General features: G+C 49.9%; 2 protein-coding genes across 2 annotated transcripts; both read left to right on the top strand.

Moving 5' to 3' along the window:
* Positions 1-1,155: 1,155 nt before the first annotated feature.
* On the top strand, positions 1,156-12,723 carry LOC136455991 (uncharacterized). Its single transcript, XM_066455741.1, has 2 exons — positions 1,156-1,826; positions 12,361-12,723. The coding sequence occupies exons 1-2, from the start codon at positions 1,169-1,171 to the stop codon at positions 12,468-12,470; spliced, it is 768 nt and encodes a 255-aa protein (XP_066311838.1). The 5' UTR covers positions 1,156-1,168; the 3' UTR covers positions 12,471-12,723.
* Positions 12,724-14,172: 1,449 nt separating this feature from the next.
* Positions 14,173-15,596, top strand: LOC136458200 (probable sarcosine oxidase). The gene has a single exon (XM_066458180.1). The coding sequence runs from the start codon at positions 14,239-14,241 to the stop codon at positions 15,454-15,456; it is 1,218 nt and encodes a 405-aa protein (XP_066314277.1). The 5' UTR covers positions 14,173-14,238; the 3' UTR covers positions 15,457-15,596.
* The last annotated feature ends 3,327 nt before the right edge of the window (positions 15,597-18,923 follow it).

The raw sequence follows: 18,923 nt of genomic DNA, 5'->3' as shown, positions 1-18,923 counted from the left end.
CCGAGGCATGGTGACCGCGCCTAGTCGTTGACACCGGCCGGCAACGTGCCATGCACGATTTTTAAAGCGCCCCAAAAATCAAATTCGTTACTTCAAACACCGAACCACCTATTCTATACTCAAGAGGGCATGTTAGGTTACTAAAACAAGCCCTAATATCGCCTCACTCCTTAACCCGATTCTTCTACAAAAATTGCCAAACTTGGCCTTGTCAAACCATTTTCCGACTTAAGAGATTTGGTTAAGTCTTGACTGGTTTTACGTCAACTTTGATTTTCAAGCTATCCGGTATGCTAGCTAGTGAATTCATTTCTCAATCACATGTATTTCATCGCCATCTACAAAGTTTGTACTACAAACTTTATTAAAGTTCTGTATATGTGTTATATAACATGTTCGCTTAATAAAAATTGATTTAAAACCCTAAGTGATTCTAACTTCTATGAAATGTAACTTTCGTTTCAAGTTACGTATATTGCTTTACACCCTATATCACATGCATTTACATATAATGTGATGCTAATACAATGTTTTAGTAAAAGATTATACAGTGTAACACCGATGGTGTTACAACAAGGTCAGAGCATGCTCAAGCACGAGCGTGAGCGCCAGTCGCCATAGCAAGGACGGGGCGGAGGAGAGGAAGAGAGATGTTGACGAGGAAGCATTAGGATAAAAAAGAGAGACCAACATGGAAAAATAAAGAGGAGGTGAGGAAAAGAAAGAAATAAAGAAAGAAAAGAATACTATGGTCATTTTATCCATTTTGTCAACTAGGAAAAATTGTTTTTGTCAAACGGTCTCTAAAATAGTTTTAGCTATACCCTAAAAGCCGTTTTTGAGCCCAAGCTAATAAAAACTGTTTCACTATACTGAGCTGTACGAAATAGACACGACTGAGTTACGAGTCAAACCTAGAGTATGCCTAAAAATCAATATATATAGCAATACTCCATTCCTAAAATAATTACGCATCTCACTTTTGGAAAGTTTTACTTGATTTATAGAAAATCTATATCTATACTATAATCTATTTTTTATTATCTTATATATTTATTTATTTATCGTTATATACTCAGATTTGCCTTATCTTTGATTTTTTTATTTGAATAGCTGATATATTTCTAATTGAAAAAAAATTCAGACATTCCTTCCCCGCCGAGACAAAATGAGATCACCTTGCTCACTTCCCAACACCGATGCGTCCCCGCCTCCGGCGCCGATGGCACCGCGCGCCCCGCAGCTGCGGCACCACCCGCCGCACCTCCTCCTCGCCGAGGCCGTCGCCTCCTGGCATCCCTTCCAGAAGAAGCCCTGTCTCTCAGACCGCTCCACCGCTCCCCCCTCCTCGGCCCACCTCCCTGATGCGGAGACTCCGACGCCTGCCCCCTCGGGGGACGGTAGCGGCGGATCCTTCCGGTGGCTCGGGCTCCGCAAGCGCCGCCGCCGCGGTGCGGGCTCGCGGTCCGTGTCCGGCCGCAGCAGCGACCGCCGGAGATCCGGCACGTGTTCCGATTTCCATTTCACGTGCGGCGCCGGTGGCGGCGGCGCCACTGACTCCAGCGGGGAGATGTGGGCGTCGGATGTCGGGGAGGTGCGGATAAGGGACGTGCCGATGGCGACGGAGTTCGGCCCGGCTCCTGTTGCTGGGATTGGTTCCGCGAGCGGTGGGGTAGGCGCGGCAGCGGAGGCGACGGTCGCCGATTCTGGGTACGGGAGCGAACCTGGGTACCGTGGCGACGTGGATCTGGGATGCGGTGATGAGATCGACGAAGAGGAAGAGGAGGATGGGAGGCAGCAGCTGTTCTGGGGCAGGGTTATTGGAGGTGATGAGCGTCCTTGAATTCATTTCTTTGGATAGTCACTGGTTTTAGCTTTTAGTATTCTCGACTCTCAACATAGATCTGAGCTATTGGCAGCATTACTGTGTGCACTTCGTTTATTTAGTTTATGTTTGTTGGAACAACTTAGTTTGTTAACTTTGTAGATTGAGATTCTGGTGTTGATGGATATTATCAAATGATTATAGGGCATCGAGCTCCTCCATTCTTGGTTCTCGTAATGTGTCGTAAGTCTTGTTCGTTGCTGTTGATGTTTGATCATGAATATTTGCAGTGGATTAGTCGAGTCAAAATAGTTTTTATTGGAAATGCATTTGTTTATCCATACAATATGCTTGTAGTGGTATGTCTAACAAAATGACCCTGTCCAATTAATATTCCTTTTTAGTTTTACTCATTCCAATCACAAATATTTGTTTCCTTTTATAACAAGATCACAAATATTTGTTGTTCATGACATTGATGTGGCCTACAAGATGGAACTTTGACTATAGGTATCTATAAAAATGTTGTTTCGAATATAAAGAGCTACTACCTCTATTCCAGAATGATAAGCGTATTTTGACCAGGGAAAGGTCATACAAAATAGACAATATGTTGTCATTTGCTAAAGAATCAATATCATCTCAGAGGCACTTTTTGAAATATATTAATGCAAGTTTTATGTCCTAAACTTGTATATAACACGACCAATTGTTGATCAAAGTTTGTAAAATCTGACTCTTCCCTGTACAAAATACGCTTATCATTCTGGGACATAGTGATTATATATTATGGGAATATTTTTCAAGTAGTAATAGCAATGTTATTTTATCAGTCTATGATTTTTAGCTATGGATGGTCAAAGCTAAAAACGTTTGACTAGGGACAAACCTAAAAATGACTTATATTTACGATGAAGTATAATGTTACCTGGGATGATTTGGTCTGTTGAGGGGCATGCTTTCTATATGCATGCATGTGAGTACATGTATAGTATCGCACTACCGCTAGACTTCTTTTATATTCCAGCTATTTCGATTTTTAGATGAGATCTGTGAGCTTCAGATTGTACTAATGTAAACAAATCACAATGAATGTCCAAACATGATTTCTTGTTTAGTTCGGCTTGTACATTGTATGTCCTTAACATGCACATTTTTGTCCCTTTCCATCAAAATATCTGAGATTGATCCTGTGGTACTGCAATTGTAATCAGGTCAAAGCTGACCCTGTTTGGAACTGGTAGCATGGATACTCCTCATGGGTTTATGCAACCTGACCAAATATTCCTTTTGTGATATGGTTAATTTTGATATGGCTTTCTTATGTTGGGTGTCTTTTTGTTGATACTTTTTCCAATGTTTCCATTTGTTTCTAGATTTAGCTTTGGTATGCATGGAATCTCATTTACGTTTTAATTTTTGACATATCTCATGTACTACTTTTTTGCAAGTAACATTTAGCGAGCTGGCTTAGGGTAAGTATTGTTCATGGCAGATTCATCTGAAAGAGTGTGTCATAAAGTCTGGTTTCACGTTTCAGTTTGAATCCTCATGGATCCTTTTGTTTTATTTGTCCACTTATTTAGTTTCGGAACCACAGCCTTTGCTGAGGCTGCTAGACCATGAAACTTTCAGAAGAAATGGACCAAGTTATTGCATGCACCAAAGATCTGATAGGGTAATTGTGTGAAATTCAAGGTTTAAAGTCTGGACCACTGGCTCGGGTGGTGCTATGGTGGCAGCACAGCAAAGTCCAAGCACATGTCCGAGGAAAGGAGGTACCTTCAGGGGCGCCTGTAGGGCCTGGGCTTGGGGGTTGTGTGTGTGTGTGTGTGGGTAGTGTTAGCCCATCGAAGGAGACCTAACCCTAGCTTAGCTTGTCCAGGCAAAGGCTTGTGTCACTCTTGGTGCTTCGATTTGTCTTCACCATTGTAGGTGCTTCTTTTTCGTGTTGAGGCTAGCAATGCCCTTGCTCCCAGACCCCACCCATTGAGATAGATACCGCTAGGCGAGGCACCATGTGGCTCTACAGGCAGAACCGCAGCGACAAGGCCCCAAGCAGGCCGCTGGCTTTCAGCTGCCGCCTTCAGGGCACATGCACTGGCATTGACATGTTGTCATGGGACAAGGGCTCAGGGCTCCAGCGGATCCTTTTATTATTTGCGGCGAGACTACGCTGCTCCCTTCCAAATTTTTCTGTTGTTTCATTCTTGGTATAGGACCTCTGGAATTTGCTCGGCTTGGGAGCTTCAACTTCTTCCCCTTGTGCGGTGTTAATTAAAATAACAGAATTGGCTAATCCATCAGTTAGGGGTTTGGGAATGTTCCTCGAGTCTTTAGTTTTCTTACCAACTTTTGTTCAAATATATTCTGGAATGGGATAAATGTCGGGAAGTTTTTTTTTTTAACGCAGGAGAGCTGCGTTTCATTGTATTAAAGAGAAGGGGTGGTCCTCAACAGGATCCTCACTACGAGGACCAAATATGAGTGAGGCAATTACACAGACTCCGAACTCTTGCACATAGCTAACACACACGACTCAACCTAGCTCAACTGCCCTAGATTGCAATAGTAAGCCCTAGCCCCTGCAGTTTCTTTGCACCAGCCATGCACCATAAGCCGTGCTCATCCTTCAGCTCACACAAAATCGTGTTGACCGAAGGAGAAGCCCCCTCAAACACACAAGCATTTCTATGTGATGGATAAGTCTCATGTGTGGCTGGTCTTTGTGGGGCTATGATGCTCACATGGTCATGGTCCTTGTGGCTGTTTTTCTGTTTTTAGGACAGCATCTTAGACTAGAGGACAGCATCTTAGAGGACAACATCTTAGACTAGAGGACAGCATCTTAGCTAGGACAGCATATTAGCATCTTAGACTAGCATCTTAGACTAGCATCTTGGCATATGCTTGGCTGGCTAGCAGCCTATAAATATGTAACCCCAACCCCTCAGGTTGGTATAGCATTTGTGTGAGCTTGTATGAGAAATAGACAAGAAAATTGCCCCAACTCCTAGTGTCATCCTCTCTCGATGAGAGCAAGAATTCTCCTACTACCAAGAGTGAGAATTCAGCGACTAACAACTGGTATCAGAGCCGTATTATCCTGTAGCCTGAGCATCTCTTGCTCATCTTCTCACCCAGCCCCACAACAGCCCCAACTGTTGGCAGCAGCAGCTCCTCCGGCCGCTCCTGTTCACTCCTCTCCTAGCTCGTCTGAAGCAGCCCTCTCCCCACGCAGCAGCCCCCCGGTAGCGCGTCATGTCCGCAGGGCAGTCTCAGCGCTCGATCGCCTCGAGCACGCGGCGTCGGCAGGAGGCCGAACTTGCCGCGGCAGAGGAACGCGAGCGAGCGGCGGCAGAGACCGCTGCGGCGGCGGCAAGGGCGTCGAGGCTGGCAGCGGCGGAGCTGGCAGCAGCCAGAGCGGAGGCGGAGGCAGTGGCGGCGGCGGCGGAGGTCGAGGCTCTGCGCGGCAGCATCGGCAGCTCCATTTCTGCTGACGACACCGCCGACGCGGACCTCGAGCTGCTCGGGAGGGAGGCAGCGCGAGCGCGGGCGGCGCAGTGGGCAGCCGCGCACGTCCACGAGCGTGGCGGTAGCCCAGACAGGCGTGGACGTGCCGGCGGCGCTCTTGGAGGAGGCGCGCACGGCGGTGGCGCTCCTGGGGCAGCCGCGCACGCCCACGAGCGCGGCGGCAGCCCAGACAGGCGCGGACGCGCCGGTGGCGCTCCTGGAGGAGGCGCGCACGGCGGCGGCGCTCCTGGAGGAGGCGCGCACGGCAACGGTGGCGGACGGGTCGATGGAGAGCGAGGCCTTCACAGGCAGCGTGGCTCTCTCTCCCCGGATCGGTACCGACGGGTCGATGGAGAGCGCGGCCTTCACAGGCAGTGTGGCTCTCTCTCCCCGGATCGGTACCGTGGTTACCACGGGCTCCAGGCTGTTGTCAGGGACGTCGGTCCCGGCGGTGGGTGGCCTACCCTCACCAAGACTAACTACGTCGAGTGGGCTGCGGTGATGAGGGTAAAGCTCCAGGTGCGGCACATGTGGGAGGCAGTCCGGTATGGCGACGTCGACTACGACCTAGATCGACGGGCGCTGGATGCTCTCATCGCTGCAGTCCCGCCCGAGATGCAGTTCTCGCTTACCAGCAAGCGGACTGCCAAGGAGGCTTGGGACGTCATCGCTGCGGCATGCATCGGCAGCGACCGCGCCCGCAAGTCCACACTACAGGCACTTCGCAAGGAGTGGGAGAACCTGGCCTTCAAGCCAGGTGAGGATGTTGATGACTTTGCTCTCCGTCTCAACACTCTGTTGCAAAAGATGGTGCAGTTCGGCGACGACACTTACGGCGAGGAGAGAGCTGTCGAAAAGCTCTTCCGCTGTGTCCCCGAGAAGTACAAGCAGATGGCTCGCTCGATCGAGTCTCTGCTGGATCTCTCCACGATGTCGATCGAGGAGGCGATAGGTCGCCTCAAGGTCGCCGACAGCGATGAGCCACAGTCCCTCTCGGGGCCCATCACCACTGGCGGGAAGCTCCTCCTCACTCGGGAGCAGTGGCTTGCCAGCCAAGGTGATCGGAGGAAGGGGGAGCCTTCTTCCGCGACAGGCGGCCGCAAGCGTGGCAAGCCACGCAAGGCGCGCAGAGACGCCCAGGCCGGGGCGCGAGGACGTGCCGAGGGTGATGCCCGCGGAGGCGCCCAAGGCGGCGCCGCCGGCAGGCACAAGCCGGCACAAGACGACGCCTACCGCAACTGCGGCCAGCTTGGCCATTGGGCCAAGGACTGTCGACAGCCACGACGCGGCCAGGCCCACGTCGCACAGGCGGAGGAGCCGGCTCTGTTCATGGCACATGCCAGCATCGAGCTACCTCCAGCGGCACCGGCCGCAGCGGCTCTCCTCCACCTTGACGAGCCAAAAGCACACGCCCTCCTCGGCGACAGCTCCGGCAACGACAAGACTGACGGGTGGTGCCTCGACACCGGCGCCACCCATCACATGACCGGTCGACGGGAGTTCTTCACCGAGCTTGACTCTAGCGTCCGAGGCTCCGTCAAGTTTGGGGATGCCTCCGGCGTGGAGATCAAGGGCGTTGGCTCCATCATCTTCACCGCCGTGTCTGGTGAGCACAGGCTGCTCACCGGAGTCTACTACATCCCCGCGTTGAGGAACTCCATCATCAGCTTGGGACAGCTGGATGAGAACGGTTCGCGCGTGGTGGTTGAGGACGGAGTCATGAGGATTTGGGATCGTCGTCGTCGCCTTCTTGCCAAGGTATGCAGAAGCGCAAATTGACTCTACGTCCTTAACGTGCAGGTGGCACAACCCCTCTGTCTCGCTGCTCGTCGGGACGACGAGGCGTGGCAGTGGCACGAGCGTTTCGGGCACCTTCACTTTGAGGCCCTGAAGCGGCTCAGTGCCACGGAGATGGTGCGAGGCCTGCCGTGCCTCGACCATGTGGAGCAGCTCTGCGACGTCTGCGTGTTGACGAAGCAGAGGCGACTCCCTTTTCCCCAGCGGGCGAGCTTTCGAGCCAAGGAGAGGCTCGAGCTCGTGCACGGGGACTTGTGTGGCCCGGTGACACCGGCCACACCGGGAGGACGACGCTACTTCCTGTTGCTCGTCGACGACCTCTCCCGCTACATGTGGGTGATGGTCCTCGGCAGCAAGGGAGAGGCTGCGGACGCCATCAGACGCGTGCAGGCTGCTGCGGAGGCGGAGTGCGGCCGCAAGCTGCGCGTGCTGCGCACCGACAACGGCGGCGAATTCACGGCGGCGGAATTCGCGTCGTACTGCGCTGACGAGGGCATTCAGCGCCACTACTCCGCGCCATACAGCCCGCAGCAGAACGGCGTCGTCGAGCGGCGCAACCAGACGGTTGTGGGGATGGCTCGGGCCCTCCTCAAGCAGAGGGGGATGCCGGCTGTCTTCTGGGGAGAGGCGGTGGTGACGGCCGTCTACATCCTCAACCGCTCGCCTACCAAGGCGCTCAACGGCAGGACGTCGTACGAGGCTTGGCATGGGCGCAAGCCGGCGGTCTCCCACTTGCGGGTCTTCGGCTGCCTCGCGTTCGCCAAGGAGCTTGGCCACATCAGCAAGCTCGACGACAGGAGCACTCCGGGAGTGTTCATCGGCTACGCGGAGGGCTTGAAGGCCTACCGCATCCTCGACCCGAAGACACAGCGTGTGCGCACGGCGCGCGACGTTGTGTTCGACGAAGGGCGAGGATGGGCGTGGGACAAGGCAGTGGACGACGGCTCGGCTCCGACGTACGATGACTTCACTGTCGAGTACGTCCACTTCGAGGGAGCTGGGGGAGTAGGCAATTCTTCTTCGGCGAGCGCGTCTACCCCAGTCTCCGAGCCTCCACCGACCCCGGCACGCTACTCCGACAGCACCACGCTCTCCAGCCAGGACCTCGGCTGCGATGAGCTCTTCGCCGGCTCCACCACAGCCGGCAACGCCACGCACTCCAGCACCGACAGGCACCACTCCGGGCACGTCTACACCACCAGCTCGTGTCGAGCACGGCCCGGTTGAGCTCGCTACTCCGCTCTCTCACGACGAGGAGCGCGTCGATGCGTACCACGACGGCGAGCCGTTGCGGTACCGTACGGTGGAGAACCTTCTCGGCGACCAGCCGGTGCCGGGACCGGTGCCTCACGACCTGGAGGCGCAGTTGCACCTTGCGTGTGACGACGGCGAGCCTCGGTCGTTTGCAGAGGCCGAGAGACACGCGGCATGGCGCGCCGCGATGCAGTTGGAGATGGATGCGGTTGAGAAGAACCGCACTTGGGAGCTTGCTGACCTTCCTCGTGGTCACCGCGCGATCACCCTTAAGTGGGTGTACAAGTTGAAGAGGGATGAAGCCGGCGCCATCGTCAAGCACAAGGCTCGCTTGGTGGCACGAGGTTTCGTGCAGCAGGAGGGGGTCGACTTCGACGACGCCTTTGCTCCCGTGGCACGGATGGAGTCCGTGCGACTCCTCCTTGCGCTAGCTGCCCAGGAGGGCTGGCATGTTCATCACATGGACGTCAAGTCGGCGTTCCTTAACGGCGACTTGAAGGAGGAGGTCTACGTGCACCAGCCGCCGGGATTTGCGATCCCCGACAAGGAGGGCAAGGTGCTCCGCCTGCGCAAGGCCCTCTATGGCTTGCGGCAGGCACCGAGGGCGTGGAATGCCAAGCTGGATTCCACGCTAAAGGGGATGGGCTTCGAGCAAAGCCCGCACGAGGTGGCCATCTACCGACGGGGCAATGGAGGTAATGCCCTGCTGGTGGGTGTCTACGTCGACGACTTGGTGATCACCGGCACCAAGGATGCCGAGGTGGCGGCATTCAAGGAAGAGATGAAGGCCACCTTCCAGATGAGTGACCTGGGGCCTCTCTCCTTCTACTTGGGAATCGAGGTACACCAGGATGACTCTGGGATCACGCTTCGACAGACCGCCTACGCCAAGCGCGTCGTTGAGCTAGCTGGGCTCACCGACTGCAACCCAGCTCTCACTCCGATGGAGGAGAGGCTGAAGCTGAGCCGCGACAGCACGACGGAGGAGGTGGACGCTACGCAGCACCGGCGTCTTGTGGGGAGCCTTCGCTACCTCGCCCACACACGGCCGGACTTGGCATTCTCCGTCGGCTACGTTAGTCGGTTCATGCAGCGATCGACGACGGAGCACCAGCAGGCTGTGAAGAGGATCATCCGCTACGTTGCGGGGACTTTCGACCACGGCCTCTACTACCCGAGGTGCCCTGGGGCGGCACACTTCGTCGGGTACAGCGACAGCGACCACGCCGGCGACATCGACACCAGCAAGAGCACGAGCGGGATCCTCTTCTTCCTCGGCAAGTGCCTCGTTAGCTGGCAGTCGGTCAAGCAGCAGGTGGTGGCCCTGTCCAGCTGCGAGGCCGAGTACATAGCGGCCTCCACCGCTTCGACTCAGGCGCTCTGGCTCGCTCGACTGCTTGGTGATCTCCTCGGCAGAGACACTAGAGCGGTGGAGCTCAGGGTGGACAGCAAGTCCGCTCTGGCCCTGGTAAAGAACCCCGTGTTCCACGAACGCAGCAAGCACATCCGGGTGAGGTACCACTTAATCCGAGTCTGTTTGGAGGAAGGGAGCATCAAGGCGAGCTACATCAACACCAAGGACTAGCTTGCGGACCTGCTCACCAAGCCCCTTGGGAGGATCAAGTTCCTTGAGCTCTGCTCCAGGACCGGGATGGTTCAACTCTCCCACAAGACGACGCACAAGACTTAGGGGGAGAATGATGGATAAGTCTCATGTGTGGCTGGTCTTTGTGGGGCTATGATGCTCACATGGCCATGGTCCTTGTGGCTGTTTTTCTGTTTTTAGGACAGCATCTTAGACTAGAGGACAACATCTTAGAGGACAGCATCTTAGCTAGGACAGCATATTAGCATCTTAGACTAGCATCTTGGCATATGCTTGGCTGGCTAGCAGCCTATAAATATGTAACCCCAACCCCTCAGGTTGGTATGGCATTTGTGTGAGCTTGTGTGAGAAATAGACAAGAAAATTGCCCCAACTCCTAGTGTCATCCTCTCTCGATGAGAGTAAGAATTCTCCTACTACCAAGAGTGAGAATTCAGCGACTAACACTATGTTTCCATATAATCCAGGTGCCGAGAATAATTAGAGTGTTAACTCCTTTTTTGTGCTCCTTTTTAACTCTTCTCATTGTCTTGTGCCACCAATCTACAAAGCTCCTTTCATTTTGTCGGGGGACTAAATCTGTTAGGTCCAACGGATGGAGCAATCTGAACCATACTTGTCTTGCCACGACACACGTTGTTAACAAGTGTTGTATCGTCTCATCTTCTTGATCACATAGAGGGCATTTATCCGGATGAGAGAGGCCCCTCTAAGCAAGCTTATCTGTTGTCCAACATCTGTTTCGGTTTGCCAACCACAAAAACATTTTGCATTTAGCCGGGGCCCAGGTCTTCCATAACCGACGCCAATTCTCAAAGGTCACAGCACCAAGGAAATAGGCTTTATAGGCAGATTTGGAGGAGCCTCCAAATGTGACGATCCTCTTGGTCAGTCAAAACAATTTCTATGAGGCAGTCCCATAACTGTAGGAATTCTCTAATACCAGCCCAAGACAAGCCTCCTTGGATCTCCCTGGGCCATTCCCCATTGTTGAGAGCCTCAGCCACCGTCCGGTTCTTGCGCATTCTTGGAGGGACACATGCAAAGACTGTTGCCGCAAGATTTTCAATTGAGCAACCGTGCAGCCAATGATCAGTCCAGAAAAGAGTGTATTTCCATTTCCTACCTCCGTAGTGACCGCAATGGTAAAAAGGGCTATGGAGTTGGGATGCGAGGGAAGCTCAAGGTCAGTCCATGGCCGATCAGCTCTGGTCTTCTTAAACCATTGCCATCTGATTTGTAGCGCCCAGGCCATTACCTCCAAATTGGGGATGGCTAAGCCAAGATCCAACGGTCTCAAAACCTTCTCCTAAGCCACTAGACAACAAGTAGATGAGAAAGCAATTTCACGCAGAGCAACTGGGGTTGGATCAAATTGTTTTTGGTATTTTCCTACCCACAATCCACAAAGGTGTTCTAATAAATGTTGCTTGATCATTTTAGATTAATATTATTGGTTTTGTTCCTTGTTACATCTATTATACCATTTAGTTTAATGCTACTAAAATTTTTGGCATTTCATTATTTAGCCTCCCCTTTACTCTGTTTTTGATCCGTTGTTCGATAGCCTGGCTAGTTCTTGATTGCCTAGTGAATGATAATGCCACGTTTTGTATACATGTGAAGCCATAACAATCAAATTTGATCTCCCTTTGAGGGACCATATTTAATTTTCCATGTGTTCCTAGTTTATTTTGAGGGAACAAGTAAGAAACAACTCTTCCACACCTGCGCAGAGATCAGGTCCTCATATATGTGATTCTGATCTGATATTGCCTGATTGTCAGCCCAACATGATGAGGTAGCATTACCCATGAGTGTACTGGCTATTGCTACACAGCTGTAGTACCTCCAGACTTGGAAGGGTTGTTGTAACACCTTTTTTACAATGTGAAATATTGGTGTTCCCTGCATGTCTAATGTCTTATTGCATATACCTTGGTAACTCAATGTGCTTGACTGCTTGTACAGTAGAGTAGGAACTAAAAAAAATAATCAAAATTGCTATTTAAGGGAAAAAAACTTTTTGGCCATACTTTCAGAATTGGAAATGTTGTCCTTTTGCAAAGATTAACTCGTCATACGTTAACTTTGCCATCAAGTGGTGCTATTATGTGTGAACTTGATGGATGGGCAGTCTTTATTTTTGCTGCACTCAATTTATTGAAGATAGTTTTTATTACTAAAATTGGTGGTTGTCTGGTGGAACTGTGATCATTCCATCATGAACTCGTGGTCCTGGTATTGGTTTCCTGCAGCTACCACTACCGGAAATGTTCTTGGATGGTACTCTTATGTTGCAATGGATGCTCTTTATCTGTGTGCTCCTAGCTTTCCTGATGGTTCTTTCCCCCTTCCTTTGCAGATATGAATAAAATGAGAATCGTTGGTGACAATAACTTTGGGGAGCAAAAGAGCCATCACCGTTGCAGGCGCAAGAAGCATGATGTGAGGATGTTGGATTCCTTGAGGTGAAGAATTATGCAGTGCTGTAAGTGGTGAAGCATGTATGTTGTAGTGTTGCTTCACTAGCAGCAGCTATTAATGGATAGCATGTCTTTGTTGTAGCGTTCGCTGATAGAGCAGGCAACTAGTTACCAGTGATTTGATTTTTTTTTTGTATGGGCACAGATGTTTTATAGTAGTTCCCTAGTTTCTGGGCGAAAATTTTCCATGAGTTTATCAATGAAAACTTAAAAGAGTAACGAATGTGGTAATGTGCTAAGAACATCTGTGTCTTCTTGTTTGTTGGTACATTTGTTAACATGCAGTCGTGCCGGTATGTCGTTCTTCATTTTGAGTTGACTGTGTGATCTGTACTAGGCATCAGTCAGGTACTGTCTCCGCTTTAAATTAAGTTGTTTTGGCTTTTTTAGATACATATATAGTGAGTAGCAAAAGCAATGTATTTACAAAAGCTAGAACGAGTTATAATTTAGTACTCAGGTGTAGTGGTTAATGCTGCCATTGATTACACGAATTCTTTGTGTAGGAAAGTGCAGTGGTTAATGCTGCCTTTGATTACACTAATTCTTTGTGTTTTCCTACTTTGAAAACATCTGTTGTTCCTCTTTGGATCCGCTTCTCAATTGCTCCTGCTAACCTTTGGTGTCTCTAGTTTTCGGCCCCTAGATGCCTTATTTCGTCCTATAGTCGTGGTTCGATGATTCGGACCTCTTGTGCTTCTCTATAGTGATCCTTGGTTGGTGCCTCAATTTCTTGTTTACTAGTGAAAATATGTCGACGTTTGTAAATATATATGTGCATTGACTTGTTACGTGTGCATTACGATGGGACGTTTAACATGTTGTATGGTTACTTAGATGACTTGCAGTTTAGGAATTTATTCAGTGATTAATTATGTCATGCATTTTAATTCATCTTTAGAGATTTATCAATTGTCACGTCAAGCTTTGCAATTGATTATGGGACTAGATTCCTCATGATGTGTGAACACTCTACTCTAACTTGTATGGCGCAGACCACGGAAACACTTTGTATTCCATTTTGTTTTAGAACTGAACTCCATACCGTGCTTGGACATGATACCCTAACTTAGTTTGGGCACGAGAGAGATTACCTATTGAACGATTGTAAGTCATGAAGAATGATGAAACTCTCTGCTCAGAAAATTGTTCCAGAAGAAAAATATTACAGCTTAAAAAGATACATGTCCTGAGTTTATAATCAAAATTATCCAACATAACAAAAGAAATGTCCCAGTATAATTTTAAGGGGCTCTTGAATATAAGTTATAAAGAGACAAAGGAAAATAAAGTGGGAACTAAACTTTAAATAAAATAGTAATAAAGATAAATAATAAAGGAACTAAAGAAAAAGAAGAAGAAATAATAAATTATTAAACAAATAATAGGAAAAACAAATAAAAAGATAAAAATAAATTTGAAAACAGAAAAAAGAGAATAAATAAAAATTTTAATCAGAAACAGAGACTATCTAATGTCGAGTTTTTTTAGTGGAGAGGGCAAAATATACGTGGGCGGATTTCTCAGTCACCCGGCTCATTCATGTGGATGTGGGCCACAACACAATATTAGCAGCTGGGCCTGCTAGCCTCCACGCTGACACTGTGCTGTTGGGCTGACTTAGGCTGCTCGAAAGGCCCGCAAAGGCGCAAACACGGGACAGGTTGCTACAGTAGTACAGGCTGCACGCACGCCGCCAGAGCAGGCGCCGCCGCCGCCTCCAGCCTCCTCTTCCTCGCCAAAATCTGAGAAGAACCATGGCCACACCCACAGCTCCCGTGGGTTTCGACTTCGACGTGATAGTCCTGGGCGCCGGCATCATGGGTAGCTGCACGGCGCACGCGGCGGTGTCCCGAGGCGCGCGCGTTCTGCTCCTGGAGCGCTTGGACCTGCTGCACGGCCTCGGCTCCTCGCACGGCGAGTCGCGCACCATCCGCGACGCCTACCCGGACGCGCGGTACCCGCCGATGGTGCGCCTCGCCAGCCGCCTCTGGGCGGACGCTGAGGCCGAGTCCGGCCGCCGCGTGCTCACCCCGACGCCGCTGCTCTTAATGGGCCCGCGCAGCAACGCCTCGGTCATCGCCGCCGCCAGAAACGCCGGCGCGGAGGAGGTGGACGTGGCCGCGAGGTGGGGAGGCGCGTTCCGGCTCCCGGATGGGTGGGTTGCCGTGGTGAGCGAGCACGGCTCCGGCGTGCTGCACGCGACCGGGGCTGTCAACATGTTCCAGGATCTCGCCGTCCACAAGGGCGCCGTGGTGAGGGACAACGCGGAGGTCGTCGAAATCAGGATGGGACCGGAGGGAGGCGTTGCGGTGAGGACAAGCACCGGCGAGGAGTTCCACGGCGCCAAGTGCGTCGTCACCGTGGGAGCATGGACCCGCAGGCTCATCAAGTCCGCCGCCGGTGTGGAGCTCCCGATCCAGCCGCTGCACACGCTGGTCCTGTACTGGCGCATCAAGCCCGGCCGCGAGGGAGAGCTGACGGCGGAGGCCGGCTTCCCCGCGTTCTCGAGCTACTGCAACCCGCTCTACGTGTACAGTACGCCGTCGCTGGAGCGCCCGGGCATGATCAAGATAAACTATCACGGCGGACCGCCGTGCGACCCGGACGACCGGGACTTGGTCTCTGGCGGCGGCGACGTCGTGGAGCGGGTGGCCCGCTGGATTGACGAGTTCATGCCTGGACATGTGGAGACCGTCGGCGGGCCGGTGGACCAGCTGCCGTGCATGTACTCCATGACGCCGGACGAGGACTTCGTGATCGACTTCCTCGGAGGAGAGTTCGGGCAGGATGTCGTGGTCGGGGCTGGGTTCTCTGGGCATGGCTTCAAGATGGGTCCGGCGGTGGGGATGATCCTGGCAGAGATGGCTTTGGACGGCGAGGCGAGGACTGCGGCGGAGGCCGGCGTGGAGCTCGGCCACTTCAGGATCAACCGGTTCGAGGGTAACCCCATGGGGAATGCCAAGGATCAGTAAGGTCGTTCATGGATATGGTCACGTGTTGTGTCCTACTGCATGTCCGTGTGATTTTTTTTCTTCTTCTGAATTTTAATGTATTGGTAGATGAACTGAAATGATTTTATGATGAACAAGAAGTTTCTACACGTGCCCTTAAACCCTGGAGGAATTTTGATGGTTTGGAGGAATGCTGGAGGAATTTGTGAGAGAAAAATACTGTTCCGGATAAAAAAAATAAGCGGATCAAGCCAGGTTTAAGAGCACGCGAACGGGGCTGTGCTGCTGCTATGATATGCCACGGGAGTGCATGTGCCACTGTACAGTACTGTACTAAATAGACAAGGGAGAGGCAATTTTGCTGAAACACATGCTTTAATTTACTGCATTACATTACATAGAGGGGAAGGAAAGCGACAATTTTGCAATAGCATGACTTCAATGCTGGAATCTCTAAGTACTTTCCTCAAGATCTTTTCAGTGAAAAATTGTGGTGGAGAGAAATAATGCCTAGAAGTTAGAACCAATCACCAATGCTATTGGCAACATCATGCAATATTCACCTCTGAACGGATCTACCATATATGTTCCATGGTACCAATTATGGGGATGTAATTCTAATTCCATTTTTCAGACAACCAGGCCAGTTCAAGTTCATAGCAAAGTGCATGCAGGATCCAACAACAACTGTAACGTGTGTGGCAGGGAGCTGATAAAGAAACAAAAATCAATTCATAGAAACATAATGACATCATAGAATAAATTAGAAATTCCCAAATGGTGGTAGTGCACGTCTGTTTTTGCGCTTGAAAAGCCAGGTACAGCGGCAATGTAAGCTGGAAATCCCAACACAAATACTTTGTTTCTTATTTTGCTTTGTATAAAGCAAAGCCATGCAACATGCATTTTATCTAACCAATCCAGTGTTGCGGAGAGAAAATAAAGAAAGATCTAATAATGTGATGATAATATATCCCATCTATATTCTGTAGAGGCTTGGATACATATGTCAAATGTAATTCACGAATTGCGAAGTCCATGCATGAAATAGAAACATAGTGTACAACACATATATGTCTTTATTAGTACATAAAACTCTAGAAGCAATGTAACAACACTGGAAAGATTCTATAATTTACAAATAAGGATTCCATTAATGGATAACATGGCAAAATAGCGGAACCCACAGCCAATCTGGACCCATATCCAGTGCTGCAATTGTCAATGTTTTTTTTTTCAGACTAAAGAGGTTGTGAAGACCATGCAACCACTATTGTAGTTTGCACTGTATACACCGTTGCAATACAATGGATCTCTAGAATAGACAATGGTGCAACACAATGGCTGAGAGTCTAGTCATTTGTCTGGGGCTGGGTCTGCTATATATTGCGCAGTTGCGGTCGTGGTCCACACTCTCCATTGCACGACAACTGACCAAATGAGATACTGCTAATTTGAACAGGTAATGCCGTTTGTTACCTGTAGCTCCCCCCAATTTAAAGGCTTCGAATGATGAAGATTCTACTCGTAACCTTTTGCTTTTCTACTTCAATGCTTATGCTTTTTGCTATAATCAAAATATGAAGGATTGAACAAGCGACCAGAGGGGGGTGGGGGTGGGGGTGAACAGGAGCCTATAAAATTCTTTGCCCCAACACCCTTCTTTTCGTTAAAATCACACAAGCCAACTCATGGCATGTGTGGTTAGGACTATTTCACAACCACGCAAAAGCAAACTTTTGGCAACCTTAAAATAGCACGAGAAAACTCTCTGAACACTTGTGGTCTAAGTGTGAGCTATGGCAAATTGTCTGCAAGCTACAGATAGAATAGAAACCAGGCAATTTAAACAGAGCTTCTAACACAAGCTTGAAAACCGTCAGACCTGAGAACACACCTGTGTACACATGATCAAGCAAAAAATAGTAAATTAATGCTCAAAGAAATGGCTACTATTTGCTTGAGTAGTGAACCATTTGCATCTGAAAGTGATGCTGCACAAGATGAAAAACAAGACAAGCTGTTGTACTGAAACTATCTGAACAGAGACTGAACTTTTAGGCTACTACAGATCACTGGGCAAGAAATCAATTAACTAAAGAACTACACTTCCCAAACACGGTTACAAATTTGCAACGAATGAATACTAGATAGAACTGTAGAAAGAAAGGGACATTGCATAGGAGTAGGCGGGATTGCGGGAGGGGGATTTCAGTGGTGGTGCGGTCAGCTGCGGTGGAGCCCGCCGGTCCGGTGTCAAGTCCGCAAGGTTGGAGACGAGGTGGCCGTGTAATTTTTCGATGGGCTGGGTTGCTAATCTGCTGCTGGGCTGACTGATCGATATGGGCTTCATGGGCTGGCGTGCCGCTCGCTTAGTTGGTAGTTGCTTGGATGACCCATTGCCAATAATAATGCAGCAGGAAGAGTCCGTGGACTAGAGAAAATCGATAGTAGCAAGATAAGGCAGAGCACTTTTTTTTTAAATGCGGGTTGAATATTTTATCTATCTAGGAGGCCTCTAAAGCTTTTCCTTCCAAGAGTGCACAGACACGATACGATCTATATAGGTGATAGAATCATGGATCACACAAGTATTAATTAAAAAAAATAAAACCAATTTTGTTATATTCTATAAACCAGATCTACTGGATATAGGTGATAAAAATTAAGAGTAATTACATAAGTATTAAAAAATTGAAACTAACTTTGTTAGGTTTTAAAAAAAAACTATATCATCAAATGGGCTTTATATTTTCTACATAATTAGATTTGTAGATTTCTTAATAATATGTCTGTTTAAGTTGCAAGTCAATTGTGTCTTATGGCGTCTCCGATGCAATGCACAAGCATATATCTAGCATGGAGTACAAAACTAATAAAACAAACGGTGATATGATGCTGCTTATAGCGGTCATCCATCCGTCCGAATGGACCGTATAAGTTGCCGCTCGCTTTGTACCTCGCTCGCGTCGCCTGCTCGCTCAGCGCACTGCACGCCTCTGCTCCAGGACAGACCTCGTCCTCGCCCGCGCCACCCCCGCCCGCACCGCATGCCCCCACCCAGACTCGCGCCTCACGTCGCGACCGCGCTCCATCTGCCTGCCCCCTGCCCCTGCCGAGGTCCGCGCCGCCGATGAGCTCCACACCGGCGACCTCCGCGCCACTCGCGACATCGAGCTCCGCGCCGGTGTCGAGCTCCATGTTGACGAGCCTCCATTCGTCCAAGCAACAAGGAGATGTTATGCTGAAAGTGCATATTATAATAGTATATTTCAAGTGTTTCAGATGTTTTAGATGTACGTTGCAAGTGTTGTATATCGATGTTGCAAAAGTAACCCGGGATGTTGCACATGATGTAATGACTATACGCGTATGTTGCAATAGTATGTTTCAAGTGTTTCATCTGTTTCAGACGAATGTTGCAAGTGTTTTATCTGGAAGTTACATATACATGTATGTTGCAAGCATATATTTCAAGTGTTTTAAGG

This window comes from Miscanthus floridulus, chromosome 6 (assembly GCF_019320115.1).
Source record: "Miscanthus floridulus cultivar M001 chromosome 6, ASM1932011v1, whole genome shotgun sequence".
NCBI classification, from domain to species: Eukaryota; Viridiplantae; Streptophyta; class Magnoliopsida; order Poales; family Poaceae; genus Miscanthus; species Miscanthus floridulus.
Note: the sequence above shows the minus strand (reverse complement) of the source record. Positions and strands in the feature narration are given on the sequence as shown.